At 38.1% G+C, this 18,338-nt stretch overlaps 1 protein-coding gene across 3 annotated transcripts in view; it reads left to right on the top strand.

The window, feature by feature from the left end:
- NAPEPLD (N-acyl phosphatidylethanolamine phospholipase D) overlaps positions 1-17,964 on the top strand; it is a 62,033-nt gene extending 44,069 nt beyond the window's left edge. For 2 of the 3 annotated variants that reach the window (XM_011927742.1, XM_011927740.1), the window contains exons 4-5: positions 4,286-4,400; positions 14,186-17,964. In XM_011927742.1, coding sequence (XP_011783132.1) covers positions 4,286-4,400; positions 14,186-14,311 — 241 coding nt within the window. In that variant the 3' untranslated portion in view covers positions 14,312-17,964. The remainder of the gene's footprint in view (positions 1-4,285; positions 4,401-14,185) is intronic. The other variant, XM_011927741.1, reaches the window with a different exon arrangement.
- Positions 17,965-18,338: the final 374 nt, after the last annotated feature.

The raw sequence follows: 18,338 nt of genomic DNA, 5'->3' as shown, positions 1-18,338 counted from the left end.
GGCCTCCCAAAGTGCTGGGATTACAGGCTTGAGCCACCGCGCCCGGCCCCAGATTTTATTTTTAAATATTCTAAATTAAATATTTTTTAAATGGGCAAGTAAAAATTGTGTATATGGTGTGCAACATGATGTTTTGATATATGTATGCATTGTGGAATGACTAAATCAAACTGTTTTACATGTGCATTATCTCACATACTTATGTTTTTGTGGTGAGAATTAAAATATTTTAATTATAGTCGTATCAGTTAAAAAAATTACTCAAAATTAGGGATGATATTATCATAAAAAAGGGATCAAGGTTTAAAGAATTACTATACCTAGCCAGAAGTTCACATACCATTCAACTAAACTGGTCAGCCAGTAATAAAACCTACTCTTGTTCTTTCACATGGAGAATACTTTCTTTATATAACCACTTTTTGCTCCATAACTTGAGTGCCCCAATCACCTGTCCTATAGCTCTCCTACGTTTAGCAAAGAGAAAAAGCAGGGAATTGGCCTATAGCAGTAGTCCTTGGTGATTGTTTTATTTCAGTCAGCACTGAAGTTAATCTGGTCATGGTGTTGTACTACTCATCACTCATCCTCCAACCTTGACATACTAATGACCTATTTTAGAGCAGTGAAAGGTCACACTCTCATTGGACACCTAGGAGACTCATCCACTGTCTTCGTTTTCCTTAATATTCTCTGTTTAGGGAAAAGAGAAGTGATTTCAAAGAATTAAATTAGATTTTAGTCAACTCTGGTTTATATGTGCAAATAAAGAGAAAACAAAACACTGATAGTAACAAAACAATGGATAATTTAAAAAATATTTTATTCTATAGTGTATGGACAGATACATACAAAAACATTTTGTTTAGGTAATTCCATAAGCAGAAGAACAAGTATTTCTCTAATACATAGATTAATTGAATGAGTTCTAATCTTTTGTTTTCATCTGATTTTGTTATTTGCTAAATTTTTACATTCACTAAAACCATTTTGTCCCTATTTTTATTTATTAATGCTTATTTATCCCTTTTTTGTTTTTTGCTAATTTCCTTACTTGGAGGGGCTAGATATTTTTACCCTTTTTTGGTTCTTGATAATTATTAAAATGATTACAAATCAATATTGGCGCTTGAATTTTACTTTTTCTAATTAGTTATAATTCTAACAAAACCTCTCAAAACCTGTCAACTTGTATATTTTTAGAACTGTTACAAATCAGTTTTATATTTGTAACGTAAAATTGGTCTTTACTTGATGTGTGTTCCTTTTTGTTTGTTTGTTTGAGACGGAGTCTCACTCTGTTGCCCAGGTTGGAATGCAGTGGTGTGATCTTGGCTGCAACCTCTGCCTCTGGGTCCAAGTGATTCTTCTGCCTCAGCCTCCCAAGTAGCTGGGACTACAGGTGCCTGCCACCATGTCCGGCTAGTTTTTGTGTGTGTGTTTTTAGTAGAGACAGGGTTTCACCATGTTGGCTAGACTGGTTTTGAACTCCTGACCTCAAGTGATCTGTCTGCCTGGGCCTCCCAAAGTGGTAGGATTACAGGCGTGAGCCACCGTACCCAGCCTGATGTATGTTCTTAATAGATTAGAACATCTTTTATTTGTTGTTATGAAAATAAGTTTTCATATGTAGTAATATATAAATTTGTTACATATATTTGTGATGATAGAATGTGTACAACCAAATTTACTCACATAATCCCCTTTCCTGCTTGCGTTGCAGGCAAACAGGAAACAACTAAGATGGGAAAAAGACAAGGAGGCTATTATTTGCCCCAAGAGAGTTAAATTGTGATAGCCTCTAATGTGTAATCTGTTTCTTTGGTTACTATTAACGGCTTTAGAAATAAAACATCGAATAAAGCTTGAGAGTGCTATATAAATTTAAGATGTTTACGTCGAAAACAACTTTCAATAATATGCTTGGAATGTTTCATTCTTACTTTAGGGAATCTCCTGTCACCAGGTATTCTATCCGAGTCAGTTAAGATTTTAAGTTTTTATTTTAATTGTTATATCAGAATAAAAATTTTAAATCTATTTCAGGTGGAAAGGAATGTATCTATCCCTTTGATTTGCACTAGGATTTAAAAAAAATCAAGAGAGAAACACCAAAAACCGTTTTCATCTTTCCCTGAATTCCAAGAGTCAGGAGATATGGCAGAACAGTGCTGTTCTCATTTGCTGTTGAGAACACAGTGGCTTTGTTTTCAGGCTTCTGTAGGATCCAGCAGCTCCTAACAGTAAATATCTGTTGCAGATGGATAAACTTCTCCATGATATCTTCTGTAAAGTGTGGAAGCTCCTGTGCTGAATCCATGTCTGTTGGTCTTCACTGTAGTGTTAGTTGTCACTGGCAGACTAGGATGTAAATAATGTGAACACAGTGTTGTTTTTCCTCCTTGAAACTGATGGCTTGGAAGGCAAAGGATTTGCTTGTAGACAGTACACTTTCTCCTTTGTATCAGGAATAATACATCTTTCTTCTGAAAGTATTGGTTTTGTTTACTCTTGGGAGAATTCTGTGAAAGTAGATGATGTTCTCTATGCCTTCCTAAGCCTTGTCTTGTTTAATCCTCACAATACCCTCACATAATGGGGTAAATTTATATTTCACGGACAAAGAAATAGAAGCTCAGAGAATTTGAACAGACTTTCCAAAGGCATTCTAAGAACTGCAGGAGCTGGGATTCACACGCAAGCCTTCTGCCTCCTGAGCCCTTGCTCTTCCCAAGGCATTAGGCAGCCTTTCATTATTTCCTTAATCATTTACCCATTAGTCTGATGTTCTTGCCAAACCGAACACCTCATTGTTCAGTTTTATGGTTAAATAAAATTTCTTGAATAGTAATTGGATATTTTGGCTCCCAGTCTTTAAATTTTATGTACTAGTTTTTGTTTATTTTTGCTGTAGCAAGTTTTTACAAATTTGTATCAGCAGGACATACAAATTCTTTTGTAATTGGAGTTTTGGTTTTTATTTCTTTACTAATTATTCAGTTTCTTTGATTCATATCCAGGACTGTAAAATATCTACTTTTAAAAGTAACAGTGAGGTAGGACTTATTTCCCAGTCTCAATGGATAAAGTAAAAAAACTGGCAGCTGGGCACACTGGCTCACGCCTATAATCCCAGCACTTTGGGACGCGGAGGTAGGCAGATCACAAGGTCAGGAGATCAAGACCATCCTGGCTAACACGGTGAAACTCCATCTCTACTAAAAATACAAAAAATTAGCTGGGTGTGGTGGCACGTGCCTGTAGTCCCACCTACTCGGGAGGCTGAGGCAGGAGAATCACTTAAACCCAGGAGGCAGAGGTTGCAGTGAGCTGGGATCACGGCACTGCACTCTAGCCTGGGCGACAGAGTGAGACTCAGTCTCAGAAAAAAAAAAAAGAAAAAACTGGCAAAACCCAGCAGATGGTGACAAAAGTGATCCCTAGCTGCCTTCATTGCTCATTAGCCTGAGACACTCCCACCATCACCATGACAGTTTACAAATGTCATGGTAACAACCTAGAAGTTACTGCCCCTTTCCCTGGCAATGACCAAGAAGTTACCACCCCATTCCTAGAAAGTTCTAAATAATCTGCCCTTCAATTTGCATTAACCCATTCCCTAATTGACATATAATTAAAACTGGGTATAAGTGAGTATAGATACAGTTGCCAACCCCTCATATGTTGCCAAATCTGAGTGCACTTACTGCCTATAACTTAGCCCTGCTCCGCAAGGAGCAGTATCATTTAATAAAAATTGCTGGCCACCACCACTGGCTTGCCCTTGAATTCTTTCCTTTGTGAGGCTAAAAACCCTTCTGGGCTAAGCCCCAGTTTTGGGGCTTGCCTCCCCTGCATCATCAGTAAGTCGTATCTTCAGATAGATCCAGTAAAATCAAAATATACATGAAACAAAAATCTCACTATTCAGAGGGGAGTTTGCTTGAGACTTACTTATTTTATAGCAATTTGTACAAAAAAGACTTTTGCTTGTTTTATTTTTCAGCAGAAAGTGTATTAAAGGGAGATGGTTTTGATCCTGTGACTTACTCCTGTGCAGAATTTGTTTTGTTTTGTTTTTACAATCTAGCCTTGACCTGACACCTTCAGACTTGGTTTCTAGCTCATCCTCCCCAAAATTGCATGCTTTATCCCAGTGAGTGGTTCTTCATTCTCAACATCCATAGTCCTGCGTAGAATCTTAAAGTTTGATTAAATGAAACAGATTTTAGAATTTAGTGTATATCTCAAAGGTCAGAATTAAGAAATTGCCTTGTTTCATCAGGTGGTTTATGAAATACCAGCATGTAGACCCAGAAGAAGCTGTGAGGATTCACATTGATGTCCAAACAAAGAAATCTATGGCAATTCACTGGGGAACTTTTGCCTTAGCAAATGAGGTAAGTTTGATTGCGATAAAAATAACTGTGTATTTGACCAATGGTAGGATTCAGGCATCACTGTTCCCTAGTTTTCAGACCCAAGACTCTGGAATCAGATACTGCATACTCATCACAGTCACTGCATGAATTAGGGTGGTAAATCATACTAATTAGTAGAACAATACACACATATACAGTCAGAAAAAGAAAAACAAGCGCATTGTGTTTTCTTTTGGCTTATTTCTTAAGTTAGTAAAGCTTGTGTTTGTATAACCAAAAATCTGTATGTGATCTAGAGAATAGAAAAGCAAGCCATCATGTCTCACCCCTCAGGCAGGCTCTCATGCTAGCAGAAGACAGAAGTCATGTATGTGATACAGATGTTAGAAAGGGAAAGTGCTGTATGTTAGAAAGGGAAAGTGCTGTAATGTGGAACAGATGACATGGTCTCAGAATCAGGATGTTTGCTGATGGCAGGGATCAGAGAGAGCTTGATGGAATAAGTGACAGTTGAACTTAGCTCTGAGAGGGCAGGGAGGAAGGCATTTTCAGAGGAGGAAAGAGCAGAGCATAGGCTCGGAGGCAGCTAGTATGGGTAATACTTGAATCAGTTCAGCAGGAGAGTGGAGGGCAATAGGGAGAAGTAAGGCTAGTGTGGAACTTTCAAGAAATACGTTCAGTAAACATTGACTTGGTGTCTGCTATGTGCCAGGCATAGGGATAAATGTGATTTTATTCCTAGATTAAAACAGAAGAGCTAATTTTTCCTTAAGGCAGATGGACCCTAGAACTTTGCTACTAGCCTGGGTTCTGGGAGCAAGCAGAGGATAATATAAAGCTTTCTCTCCTTTCCTGGATCCAAGGTCTTCTCTAAACAAAACTTAGAAACGTATGGTTCGGCCAGGCGCAGTGGCTCACACCTGTAATCCCAGCAATTTGGGAGGCTGAGGCAGGTGGATCACTTAAGGTCAGGAGTTCACGACCAGCCTGGCCAATATGGTGAAACCCTGTCTGTACTAAAAATACAAAAAAATTAGCCAGGTGTGGTGGTGTGTGCCTGTAATCCCAGCTACTCGGGAGGCTGAGGCAGGAGAATTGCTTGAACCCGGAAAGTGGAGGTTGCAGTAAGTCGAGATTGTGCCACTGCACTCCAGCCTGTGCAAGAGAGTGAGATTTGGCTGGGCACCTGTGGCTCACACCTGTAATCCCAGCACTTTGGGAGTCTGAGGCAGGTGGATCACCTGAGGTCAGGAGTTCGAGGCCATCCTGGCCAACGTGATGAAACTCCGTCTACTAAAATTACCCAGGCATGGTAGCAGGCACCTATAATCCCAGCGACTCGGGAGGCTGAGGCAGGAGAATAACTTGAACCTGGGGGACAGAGGTTGCAGTGAGCCGAGATCACAGCACTTCCCTCCAGCCTGGGTGAAATAGTGAAACTCTGTCTCGGAAAAAACAAAAAAACCTAAAAAGTGTGGTTAGTACTTGGCTTCTTTACTTTCTGTGGTATCTTCTACATCCCAGAGCCTCTCTGCAGGAACCCAGTGTTTTCTTGTGGTTTTAAGTACTCCTCTGTCTCATTTATGGCCTGCCCTCCCCCAAAGATGCAGTGTGTTCCAAAATTACCTAGTACACTGCCTGCCCATTCCCCCACTCCCTAATCAAAATTCCTGTGCCATGAGGCAGCAATTCTGAGCCACAATGCAACAATTCTTAGCCACTGTTGAGAGAAGGAATAGAATAATGACTAACCATGGGGTTGTGGGGAGGATAAATGAGAATATAAATGTGGGTGTGTGGGTGTGTATTTGGAGAAGGGAGAAGTTTGAGACTGGTTTCCAGTGCCATACCACTATATTTAGTGACAATTTCTTATTCCATCTATATATGTGTGCATGTATACACATATTCCATATGTATATTCCATATATATGTGACTCAGATGAAGTAATGGTATTTTATTAAACCTATGCAAAGAAAGGAATCAAGGTTGACTCCTAGATTTTTAGCTTGAATAGCTGGTTAGACAGTTGTGCTCTTTACTGAGATGGGGAAGATGAGGAGAGGATTAAAAAACCTGTCTTTGAGAATTATTATATTATTCAGCCCTCAAGAATTATTCCCGTTATAAACCTAACCTCCATCTTTCTTTCTTTCTTTTTTTTTTTTGAGATGGACTCTCGCTCTGTCGCAAAGGCTGGAGTACAGTGGTGTGATCTCGGCTTACTGCAAGATCTGCCTCCCGGGTTCACGCCATTCTCCTGCCTCAACCTCTGGAGTAGCTGGGACTACAGGCGCCCGCCACTACACCCGGCTAATTTTTTGTATTTTTTTTAGTAGAGACGGGGTTTCACCATGTTAGCAAGGATGGTCTCAATCTCCTGACCTTGTGATCCACCCCCTTGGCCTCCCAAAGTGCTGGGATTACAGGCGTGAGCCACCACGCCAGGCCCATCTTTATTTCTTAATGAGAATGTAATAAAAACTAATTTAGCTTTTAGCAATTTGGAATTTGTTCATGTTTTGATGTTGAATAAACCTCATAAGTATGAGTTAGTTGAATTATAAAGTAGATATAATCTTCAGAGAGGATGTTACCCATTACTTTTTTTTTTTTTTTTTAATACTTTAAGTTCTGGGGTACTTGTGCAGAACGTACAGGTTTGTTACATAGGTATACACGTGCCATGGTGGTTTGCTGCATCCATCAACCCGTCATCTACGTTAGGTATTTCTCCTAATGCTATCCCTTCCCTAGCCCCCAACCCCCTGACAGGCCCCAGTGTGTGATGTTCCCCTCCTTGTGTCCATGTGTTCTCATTGTTCACCTCCCACTTATGAATGAGAACATGCGGTGTTTGGTTTTCTGTTCCCGTGTTAGTTTGCTGAGAATGATGGTTTCCAGCTTCATCCAGGTCCCTGCAAAGGACATGAACTCATCATTTTTTATGGCTAATAGTGTTCCATGGTGTATATGTGCCACATTTTCTTTATCCAGTCTATCATTGATGGGCATTTGGGTTGGTTCCAAGTCTTTGCTATTGTGAACAGTGCCTTCATAAACATACATGTGCATGTGTCTTTATAGTAGAATGATTTATAATCCTTTGGGTATATACCCAGTAATGGGATGGCTGGGTCAAATGGTATTTCTGGTTCTAGATCCTTGAGGAATCGCCACACTGTCTTCCACAATGGTTGAACTAATTTACACTCCCACCAACAGTGTAAAAGCATTCCTATTTCTCCACATCCACTTCAACATCTGTGGTTTCCTGACTTTTTAATGATCACCATGCTAACTGGAGTGAGATGGTATCTCAATATGGTTTTGATTTGCATTTCTCTAATGACCAGTGATGATGAGCCTTTTTTTCATAAGTTTGTTGGCTGCATAAATGTCTTCTTTTGAGAAGTATCTGTTCATATCCTTTGCCCACTTTTTGATGGGGTTGTTTTTTCTTGTAAATTTGTTTAAGTTCATTGTAGATTTTGGATATTAGCACTTTGTCAGATGGATAGATCGCAAAAATTTTCTCCTGTTCTGTAGGTTGCCTGTTCATTCTGCTGATAGTTGCTTTTGCTGTGCAGAAGCTCTTTAGTTTAATTAGATCCCATTTGTCTATTTTGGCTTTTGTTGTCATTGCTTTTGGTATTTTAGTCATGAAGTCTTTGCCCATGCCCATGTCCTGAATGGTATTGCCTAGGTTTTCTGCTAGGGTTTTGATGGTTTTAGGTCTTACATTTAAGTCTTTAATCCATCTTGAGTTAATTTTTGTATAAGGTGTAAGGAAGGGATCCAGTTCCAGCTTTCTGCATATAGCTAGCCAGTTTTTCCAGCACCATTTATTAAATAGGGAATCCTTTTCCCATTTCTTGTATTTGTCAGGTTTGTCAAAGATCAGATGGTTGTATATGTGTGGTGTTATTTCTGAGGCCTCTGTTCTGTGCTATTGGTCTATATATCTATTTTGGTACCAGTACCATGCTGTTTTGGTTGCTGTAGCCTTGTAGTATAGTTTGAAGTCAGGTACCGTGATGCCTCCAGCTTTGTTCTTTTTGCTTAGGATTGTCTTGGCTATGTGGGCTCTTTTTTGGTTCCATATGAAATTTAAAGTAGTTTTTTCTAGTTCTGTGAAGAAAATCAATGGTAGCTTGATGAGGGTAGCATTGAATCTATAAATTACTTTGGGCAGTATGGCTATTTTCACAATATTGATTCTTCCTATCCATGAGCATGGAATGTTTTTCCATTTGTTTGTGTCCTCTCTTATTTCCTTGAGCAGTGATTTGTAGTTTTTCTCGAAGTCCTTCACATCCCTTGTAAGTTGTATTCCTAGATATTTTATTCTCTTTGTAGCAATTGAGAATGGGAGTTCACTCATGATTTGACTGTTATTGGTGTATGGGAATGCTTGTGATTTTTGATTCTGTATAGGAAGGCTTGTGATATATTGATTTTTGTATCCTGAGACTTTGCTGAAGTTGCTTATCAGCTTAAGGAGATTTTGGGCTGAGGCAATGGGTATTTCTCATTATACAATTATGTCATCTGCAAACAGAGACAATTTGACTTCCTCTTTTCCTAATTGAATACCCGTTATTTCTTTCTTTTGCCTGATTGCTCTGGCCAGAACTTCCAATACTATGTTTAATAGGAATGGTGAGCGAGGGCATCCTTGTCTTGTGCTGGTTTTCAAAGGGAATGCTTCCAGTTTTTGCCCATTCAGTATGATATTGGCTGTGGGTTTGTCATAAACAGCTCTTACTATTTTGAGATATGTTCCATTAATACCTAGTTTATCGAGAGTTTTTAGCTTGAAGGGCTGTTGACTTTTGTCAAAGGCCTTTCTTGCTTCTATTGAGACAATCCTGTGGTTTTGTCATTGGTTATGTTTATGTGATGGATTATGTTTATTGATTTGCGTATGTTGAACCAGCCTTGCATCCCAGGGATGAAGCTGACTTGATCGTGGTAGATAAGCTTTTTGATGTGCTGCTGGATTTGGTTTGCCATTATTGAGGATTTTCGCATCGACGTTCATCAGGGATATTGGCCTGAAATTTTCTTTTTTTTGTTGTTGTTGTTGTGTCTCTGCCAGGTTTTGGTATCTCTGCCAGGTTTTGGTATGAGGATGTGGTATCAGGATGATGCTGGCCTCATAAAATGAGTTAGGGAAGATTTCCTCTTTTTCTATTGTTTGGAATAGTTTTAGAAGGAATGTACCAGCTCCTCTTTGTACCTCTGGTAGATTTTGGCTGTGAATCCGTCTGGTCCTGGATTTTTTTGATTGGTAGGCTATTAATTTCTTGTTATTGGTTTCAGAACTTGTTATTGGTCTATTCAGGAATTTGACTTCTTCCTGGTTTAGTCTTAGGATGGTGTATGTGTCCAGGAATTTATCTATTTCTTCTAGATTTTCTACTTTATTTGCGTAGAGGTGTTGATAGTATTCTCTGATGGTAGTTTGTATTTCTGTGGGATTGGTGGTGATATCTCCTTTATCATTTTTTATTGCATCTGTTTGATTCTTCTCTCTTTTCTTCTTTATTAGTCTGGTGAATGGTCTATTATGTTGATCTTTTCAAAAAACCAGCTCCTGGATTCATCGATTTTTTAAAGGATTTTTCGTGTCTCTTACCTCCTTCAGTTCTGCTCTGATCTTAGTTATTTCTTGTCTTCTCACTTTTGAGTTTGTTTGCTCTTGCTTCTCTAGTTTAGTTGTGGTGTTAGGGTGTCAATTTTAGATCTTTCCCACTTTCTCTTGTGGGCATTTAATGCTATAAATTTCCCTCTATACACTGCTTTAAATGTGTCCCAGAGATTGTGGTACAGTGTGTCTTTGTTCTCATTGGTTTCAAAGAACATCTTTATTTCTGCCTTAATTTCATTATTTACCCATAGTCGTTCAGGAGCAGGTTTTTCAATTTCCATGCAGTTGTGTGGTTTTGAGTGAATTTCTTGATCTTGAGTTCTAATTTGATTGCACTGTGGTCTGAGAGACTGTTATGATTTCCTTTCTTTTGCATTTGTTGAGGAGTGTTTTACTTCTAATTATGTGGTCAATTTTAGAATAAGTGTGATGTGGTTCTGAGAAGAATGTATATTCTGTTGATTTGGGGTGGAGAGTTCTGTAGATGTCTGTTAGGTCTGCTTGGTTCAGAGCTGAGTTCAATTCCTGGATATCCTTGTTAATTTTCTGTCTCGTTGATCTAATATTGACAGTGTGGTGTTAAAGTCTTCCACTATTATTGTGTGGGAGTCTAAGTCTCTTTGTAGGTCTCCAAGAACTTGCTTTATGAATCTGGGTGCTCCTGTATTGGGTGCATATATATTTAGGATAGTTAGCTCTTCCTGATGAATTGATCCCTTTACCATTATGTAATGGCCGCCTTTGTATCTTTTGATCTTTGTTGGTTTAAAGTCTGTTTTATCAGAGACTAGGATTGCAACCCCTGCTTTCCATTTGCTTGGTAACTATTCCTCCATCCCTTTATTTTGAGCCTGTGTGTGTCTTTGCACGTGAGATGGGTCTCCTGAATACAGCACACTGATGGGTCTTGACTCTTTATCCAATTTGCCAGCCTGTGTCTTTTAATTGGGGCATTAACCAAATTACATTTAAGGTTAATATTGTTATGTGTGAATTTGATCCTGTCATTATGATGCTAGCTGGTTATTTTGCTTGTTATTTAATGCAGTTTATTCATAGTGTTGATGGTCTTTGCAATTTGGTATGTTTTTTGCAGTGGCTTATGCCAGTTGTTTCTGTCCATGTTTAGTGCTTCTTTCAGGAGCTCTTGTAAGGCAGGCCTGGTGGTAACAAAAATCTCTCAGCATTTGCTTGTCTGTAAAGGATTTTATTTCTCCTTCGCTTATGAAGCTTAGTTTGGTTGGATATGAAATTCCGGGTTGAAAATTCTAAGAATGTTGAGCTGGGTATGGTGGCTTACGCCTGTAATCCCAGCACTTTGGGAGGCTGAGGCAGGCAGATCATGAGGTCAGGAGTTCGAGACCAGCCTGACCAACATAGTGAAACCCCGTCTGTAATAAAAATGCAAAAATTAACCAGGTGTTGTGGCACACGCCTGTGATCCCAGCTACTCAGGAGGCTGAGGCAGGAGAACTGCTTGAACCCAGGAGGTGGAGGTTGCAGTGAGCCGAGATTGTGCCACTGCACTCCAGTCTGGGCAACACAGTGAGACTCCATCTCAAAAAAAAAAGAAAAAGAAAAAAAGAATGTTGAATATCGGCCCCTTCTCTCTTCTGGGTTTGTAGAATTTCTGCTCAGAAATCCGGTGTTAGTCTGATGGGCTTCCCTTTCTTGGTAACCTGACGTTTCTCTCTGGCTCCCCTTCACATTTTTTCCTTCATTTCACCCTTGGTGAATCTGATGGTTATGTCAGATTCTTTGCATATATGCTGTTATAGTAACTGCCTCCTGTAATATAAGCAGATTAAGGATGTCCTTAACTTGGCAATACTCTAAAATTGCATATATAGCAACATCTAATCTATCTAGGGAATGATGAGTGAATTTCCTACATATATTTAAGCACTAAAACTTAAATTACTAGTTTTGATGGAAACGAATTTCAAGCATTACATAATATGTACATTGCCTTTCAAGTGATCAGGATCTTTGACTATATTCTACTGTAGTATATCATGAAACTGACCCCTGTAGGAATTTACAAGTTGTGTGTGGCTAGCTGCCTAGACCCTAATGGATCCAGAGTGCTGGGAGTCTTCTGCTTTTCCCACTTACTCATATTGATCTCTGATATACTTTGCTTTATACATAGTTGTTTTGTCCCATGGTTATGGGGCATTTTTATCTCCCTTGTGGATGAAAGTGCTTGGACTATGAGCTCTCAGTCACTCAGAAGCCTTTCAGACCTACCTCCAAGGTTATCTTCTAGATGGTTGAAACAGTGAAGAATTGATCTATGAAGAAACTCAGAAATACTGCTAAATCTAGGCAGATTAAAGACAGAGGGTCTACTGCCAACTCTAACATATCAGAATTCTCACTAAATCCACACATCGCACTCCACACTAAAGTTATGGCTTAACAAGTAAGTTACCAATGTAGGGTGACTGTGTGAGTGTGTATTGTGGGCCCAGACTTGGAAAGCATGGGAGAAAGAGAATTTAACAAAAGAAGTTATTTTTCAATGGGAAAAAAGTTCATCATTTTGAAATCTCTTAAAATAATTTAGGAAATTATTTTAGGGGAAATTTCTTGACTTAAGGTAAAAAGTTAAATTTTATTGATAATATAATTAGTGATCTTTTTCCTTTATATATAAAACAGATTAAAAGTAAATTCCTGTTATCTATCCATTAGTAAGGGGTCAGTTCTAGGAATATTGGATAACCAACACATAGTTAAAACTGAACATACTCAGTAGTCAGTTGAAAGGTATCCTTGATCTTTTTTTTTTTTTTTTTTGAGATGGAGTCTCACTCTGTTGCCCAGGCTGGAGTACAGTGGTGCAATCTCAGCTTACTGCAAGCTCCACCTCCCGGGTTCACGCCATTCTCCTGCCTCAGCCTCCCGAGTAGCTGGGACTGCAGGCACCTGCCACCACGCCTGGCTAATTTTTGTATTTTTAGTAGAGACAGGGTTTCACCTTGTTAGCCAGGATGGTCTTGATCTCCTGACCTCGTGGTCTGCCCACCTCGGCCTTCCAAAGTGCTGGGAACTACAGGTGTGAGCCACCATGCCCTGCCGATCTTTAAACATAGCCATAAAACCTGGAACTGAGCAAGGGGGAAAAGGATGACCTGTGTATGGCCAATAACTGTTACCAAACCTGTGCATTTAAGGGCTCAGGAAACTTGCCTGGTTTTCCTTGTACATCATTGGCTGTCCCTTCTCATTCTGTTGCTAGTTCCTCCTCTCCGCTTGCTCTGAACAGTGAGTGCGGTAGGAGTCAGTCTATGGACCTCTTCTCTTCTAAAGTTGGTTTCTCCCTTGGGAATCGCATCCAGTCTTATGGCTTCAAATACCACCTATCTGCTGTTCCTCTCTAGCTATTTTTCCTCTATAATCCACATTTATATATCCAACTGTCTCCTTCACATCTCCACTTGGATATCCATTAGGTACCTAGAACTAAAGTCTGAAATTCAACTTCCTCATCTTCCCTCCAGCTTACTTTTCAAACATCTCTCAGTAAAGGGTGACTCCCATTTAGCAATTACTCAGGGCAAAATTTTGACTCCTCTTTGCCACACACAGCTAAACCTTCAGATTATATTCTCTGGGATCCTCTTTCATTCTGTAGACTGTGGTTTCTGTATGTGACTAGACTTTTTGAGAATAACAACCCTTCTTCAGCCAAAACAATTTGCTGTAGCATTTGGCTACACACACACACACCCACCCACCCACCACAATCTCAGATTTCTATATTTTTCAAAAATGTTGGTAACATGTAATTCTCTAATACCATCATCTTTGGCACTGATTCCATTTAGATTGGAATTTCATATGGTGAAACCGTGATAAGATTTCATGCAATCCAGTGATGTTCAAAGTAAGATGGCACCAAATTTGACATACATGGTGTTGGCATGATTTCTGTCCAACCAAATACCTTTCTGTTGACTTATTTCATGACTCAAAACTGTATTAGAAAATGTGATAGACCCATTTGCTAATGCTTCAATTAAAAGAAAGGGCCTTATTTTAACTATGCATATGTTGATTATTTTAGTTTGATCTGTTATTTGAAAAATCTCCCAAATATGTGTATAATCTTTTTCTGTTTTTCTTCTTTCTACCTTTGGCCAGCATTACTTAGAGCCTCCAGTGAAGCTGAATGAAGCTCTAGAGAGATACGGACTTAATGCTGAAGATTTTTTTGTCTTGAAGCATGGAGAATCAAGATACCTAAATACTGATGATGAAAACTTTTAATAAATGTGAGCACAGGCACTTTTAATGAAAAAGGCATCATCTAAGTTTAAAAACAAATGAAAAGACTTAGAAATTCATGAATATTGTGATTCTTTTACATTTGGAAACAACTTCTGCAAGTTTATGTTTTATGTTTTGTGTAGTAACTTGCTTCCTAATATGATCAGCTCATATACACTATGAGAGGGTTCAGGGGTGGGTCATTTAAATAATGAATTGGCTAATGTGGATTTTAAATCTCCTATCATGATATAAGCACTGCAATGGAAATGTTTTTACTAAAGCATTACACTTTTGTGGTAGTAGAATTTCCTGAGATTGTGAAAAACTGATATTGAAGACTCATTTTGTTTTTTCCATTCTTCAGGACCTTCAGCAAGGTGAGTCAAGCCTGTCTACCTACCTAGATTTTTTTCAGAGGCCTACAAATACAAGTATCTTTCTTATATGCACATTATAATAAATGATGAAATTCAGTCCAACATGCTTATTATAAACATAGCAATTCTTGCTCTATCAAGATTAGCTTATATGCCAAATATTAAATATGGTTTATTTCAGTAAGCATAAAAACATAGGGGCTATCATTTTTAAAGACTTGATTTTTTCTATTGTGGTAAAAATATATAAATACGTATTTGCCATTTTAAACATTTACCATTTTAACCATTTTTAAGTGTACAGTTCTTTCGCATTAATGCACCCATGACTACCATTCACTTAAGTTTTTGAAAGAGGGAACAGTATTTTTTTTTTCCTAGAGCCTTCAGATGAGAGGAAACAGTGTATTCTGTTGCACATCTACAATTCCCAAAAGACCTCTTACTTTGGGAGGCCAAGGTGGGTGGATCACTTGAACCCAGGAGGTCGACATCAGCCTGGGCAACATGGTGACTTCGTCTCTCGCGAAAAAAAAAAAAAAAAAAAATTAGCCGGGTGAGGTGGTGTTTACCTGTAGTCACAGGTACTTGGGAGGCTGAGGTGGGAGGATCAATTGAGCCCAGGAGGTAGAGGCTGCAGTGAGCTGTGATTATACCACTGCACTCCAGCCTGGGCGACAAAATGAGACCCTGTCTCGAAAGAAAGCCCTCTTCTTAGCTGAGCAGAGGAAGGGAAGGGGTGTGGCTATGAGAATATGATTTATGCCATTTTCTTTTCTTAAATCTAGAAGATCTTCTAAGCACAAATATAGCTACAATGAAGTATTTTACAGATAAAATGTAATAAATGTTAATAGACCATATACTTTGAATTAAGTTTTATGTTCTTAAATTTCTCTACACGTTTTCTTTTTCCGGGGTCTCTTAGCTCTAAATATATCAATCAGATTTATAATTTTTTTACATGACTCAGATGTCTTATATTTTTATATTAAATGAACCTTAAGCATGATTCTTTTGGTAAGCCAGTATGAATACCAGTGGTTACAAAAAAAAAAAAGTCAGTTGACATAAGATTTAGTCCTAATAAGGGCTCTGTATTCACTTGATTATTCTGACCCTTCCTAAGGGAGGGAGTTGGATTAGATACTGCTGGAGGCCCATTCTGTATTCCTAATCCAGTCTCAGCACTTTATTCATAAAAAATAATCAAAATAGGTTTTCTACACCAAATGCTACCCAGGCAGTGCTCTATAATTTGCACATGTGTATGTGTGGTGCCACATGTTAGCCACTAAATCTGAACTTTTACCCTGCTTTCATCATGGATTTTTTGTGTAACCTGAAACAAGTCACCAATGCTCACTGTGCCTGTTTCCTCATTTGCAACAAGAGGATAATTCCAACCTACCTCTGAAAAATGTGTAGAATAAATGAGTTTTTAAAGCACTTTAGAAATATAAGGGAGAAAATCATTTCTTAAGATATCACTGCCTAATATAGATAGGTATATTTGAAAGCTGAATATAGGTTAATGCTTTTGATAATGTATTGTTCCTGTTGCAAATTTAAGCATTATATATTAGGAGACTAAACACTGAAAACAACTTTATTTCACTGATTTTGTAAATTGGAGTAATAGCCTAAATAAGTGTAAATAATCTTTATCAAAATTTAGTGTTTATCTACAAATATGCGAATCAGTCAAGGGGAAATGTGTATGCAATGTGTGTATATATAATGTATGCGAATGTATGCGATTTTGGGGTACTAAAGCACAAAAAAAATCCCCCATAAAATAAACCTTCCTGAAAAGACTGATCATAAACTTTTTGACTCCAAGCAGATGTGAATCAAGATGTTAGGTTTATGGTTAGTTTTGAGGTGTGTTGCCCTAATACTAGCCAACGCTGTAGCCATATTCCTTGCTGCTGCACACTGAATTGAAAATCCATCTCTTACCTCTACTCTATGAAGCAAGCCAGGTATGTAAGTATTTCTTCTCCATGAATGGCCTTAACATTATTTTATATTCATATGTACTGTTTAACTGAGGGCCTCAAAGCACTTTAAACTGTTGTGTTCTATTTCCACTCATCTGGCCTGCCTCATTTTTCTAGGCCCTTTCATAAGCTGTAATTTTTTTTGTTACCACTCATGTTCTTTCTACACTGACACTATTCATTAAGAACATCAAGCTTCATCTCTACTTACAGAAATCTCACCTTACTGAGTGGGTTCTACTTTATTTTTCATTTGTTATCTACATTTTGAAGGGCTTATGTGCAAAGTGAAAACAAATTTTGAAAAATAAGACAAATCCATTCTCTTCTTCAATTCAGTCTAATATGCATTGTAGTGTTGTTTAATCAGTCCTATCCTCTAAGTCAACTTTATTTTCCTCTTTGATTAGTGAGTACCCATACCAATATGTAACATTTTATTGAAGTTTCCTGCGATAACCGAGGAACACTTTGCTATGCCTCACTGCCCAACAGGGTGGGTCATCAATTAGGAGAAATCCCAAATTATAAAAGCCAACATATGCCATGACCTACATAGGAAAAGATGTATTTGTACATCTTCTTTCTGGGTAGTTAAAAATTACTCCCTCTTTTCTCTAGCATTTTGACATTTCAGACTCAATGGTCTGATCTCTAGGGAGCGTGATTATTCAAACTAATGAGAGAGGACAAGACAGTTTTAGAATCCACTGCTGCTAAAGCACATTAAAAACAAATCCTGGTTTTCAATGTATGCACAATTTCATATTTAATTAATATGCTTTCATTAAATAGGGAGGTAAATTTGAAAAAACTGTTATAAAGAAATGTGCCTTTTGGGGAATGCATACTTTTGTTCACGTCTAGCCCACTGGGAATTTTCAGTTTTCACCTTATACTGACCCCTTTTTCTAATGTAAAAATGTTTCTTCAGTTTGATTTCTGTATCAGGATAACCTTGAGAACACACATATTTCTGTTTGAGGATTTGTGACTTCCTATGGAAACAGTCTTGTATCTATGTATTTACAAATGAAATTTAAAGTATTCTTAAAGCTTTGCCTTAAATACTGCTTGCATACTGATTTACTTAATGCTACGCATGGCAGGGGTTAAAATTTAAATATTATAAGACCTGGCTGAATCCCATATATATCAATAAATTGTTATAGTAGCTTATGGAATAAAAATACTATTAAAGATAACTTTTCATACATTGTATTTTTAGTCAAGTAAAATATGGATGAAAATAAAGTACTGTGAAGGGAAACAATATGTATAACCTTGTGAGTGATTTTTTTCTTCTTTATTAAAAAAAGATTATACAATTTGGGCTCATAGTAAAAAATTCAAACAGTAGAACAGTGTGTATGTAGAAGGCATTCCCCACTCCCACTACAAGAGTTTGAGTATCATTCTAGAAGTGTTTTGTCAATACATAAGCATTTTTCATTTAAACACACACACACACGGGATCCCATTTTTTTTTTCAAATTTGTGTTTTTTAAAAAAACCACCAATTTCATAGATAGCTTTCCACTTAAGCACAGAGTTCCATCATTCTTTTTTTTTTTTTGAGACGGAGTCTCGCTCTGTCTCCCAGGCTGGAGTGCAGTGGCGCGATCTCTGCTCACTGCAAGCTCC

Source organism: Colobus angolensis, unplaced genomic scaffold (assembly GCF_000951035.1).
Source record: "Colobus angolensis palliatus isolate OR3802 unplaced genomic scaffold, Cang.pa_1.0 Scaffold74, whole genome shotgun sequence".
Lineage (NCBI taxonomy): Eukaryota > Metazoa > Chordata > Mammalia > Primates > Cercopithecidae > Colobus > Colobus angolensis.
This window is presented reverse-complemented; position numbering and strand designations above follow the sequence as displayed.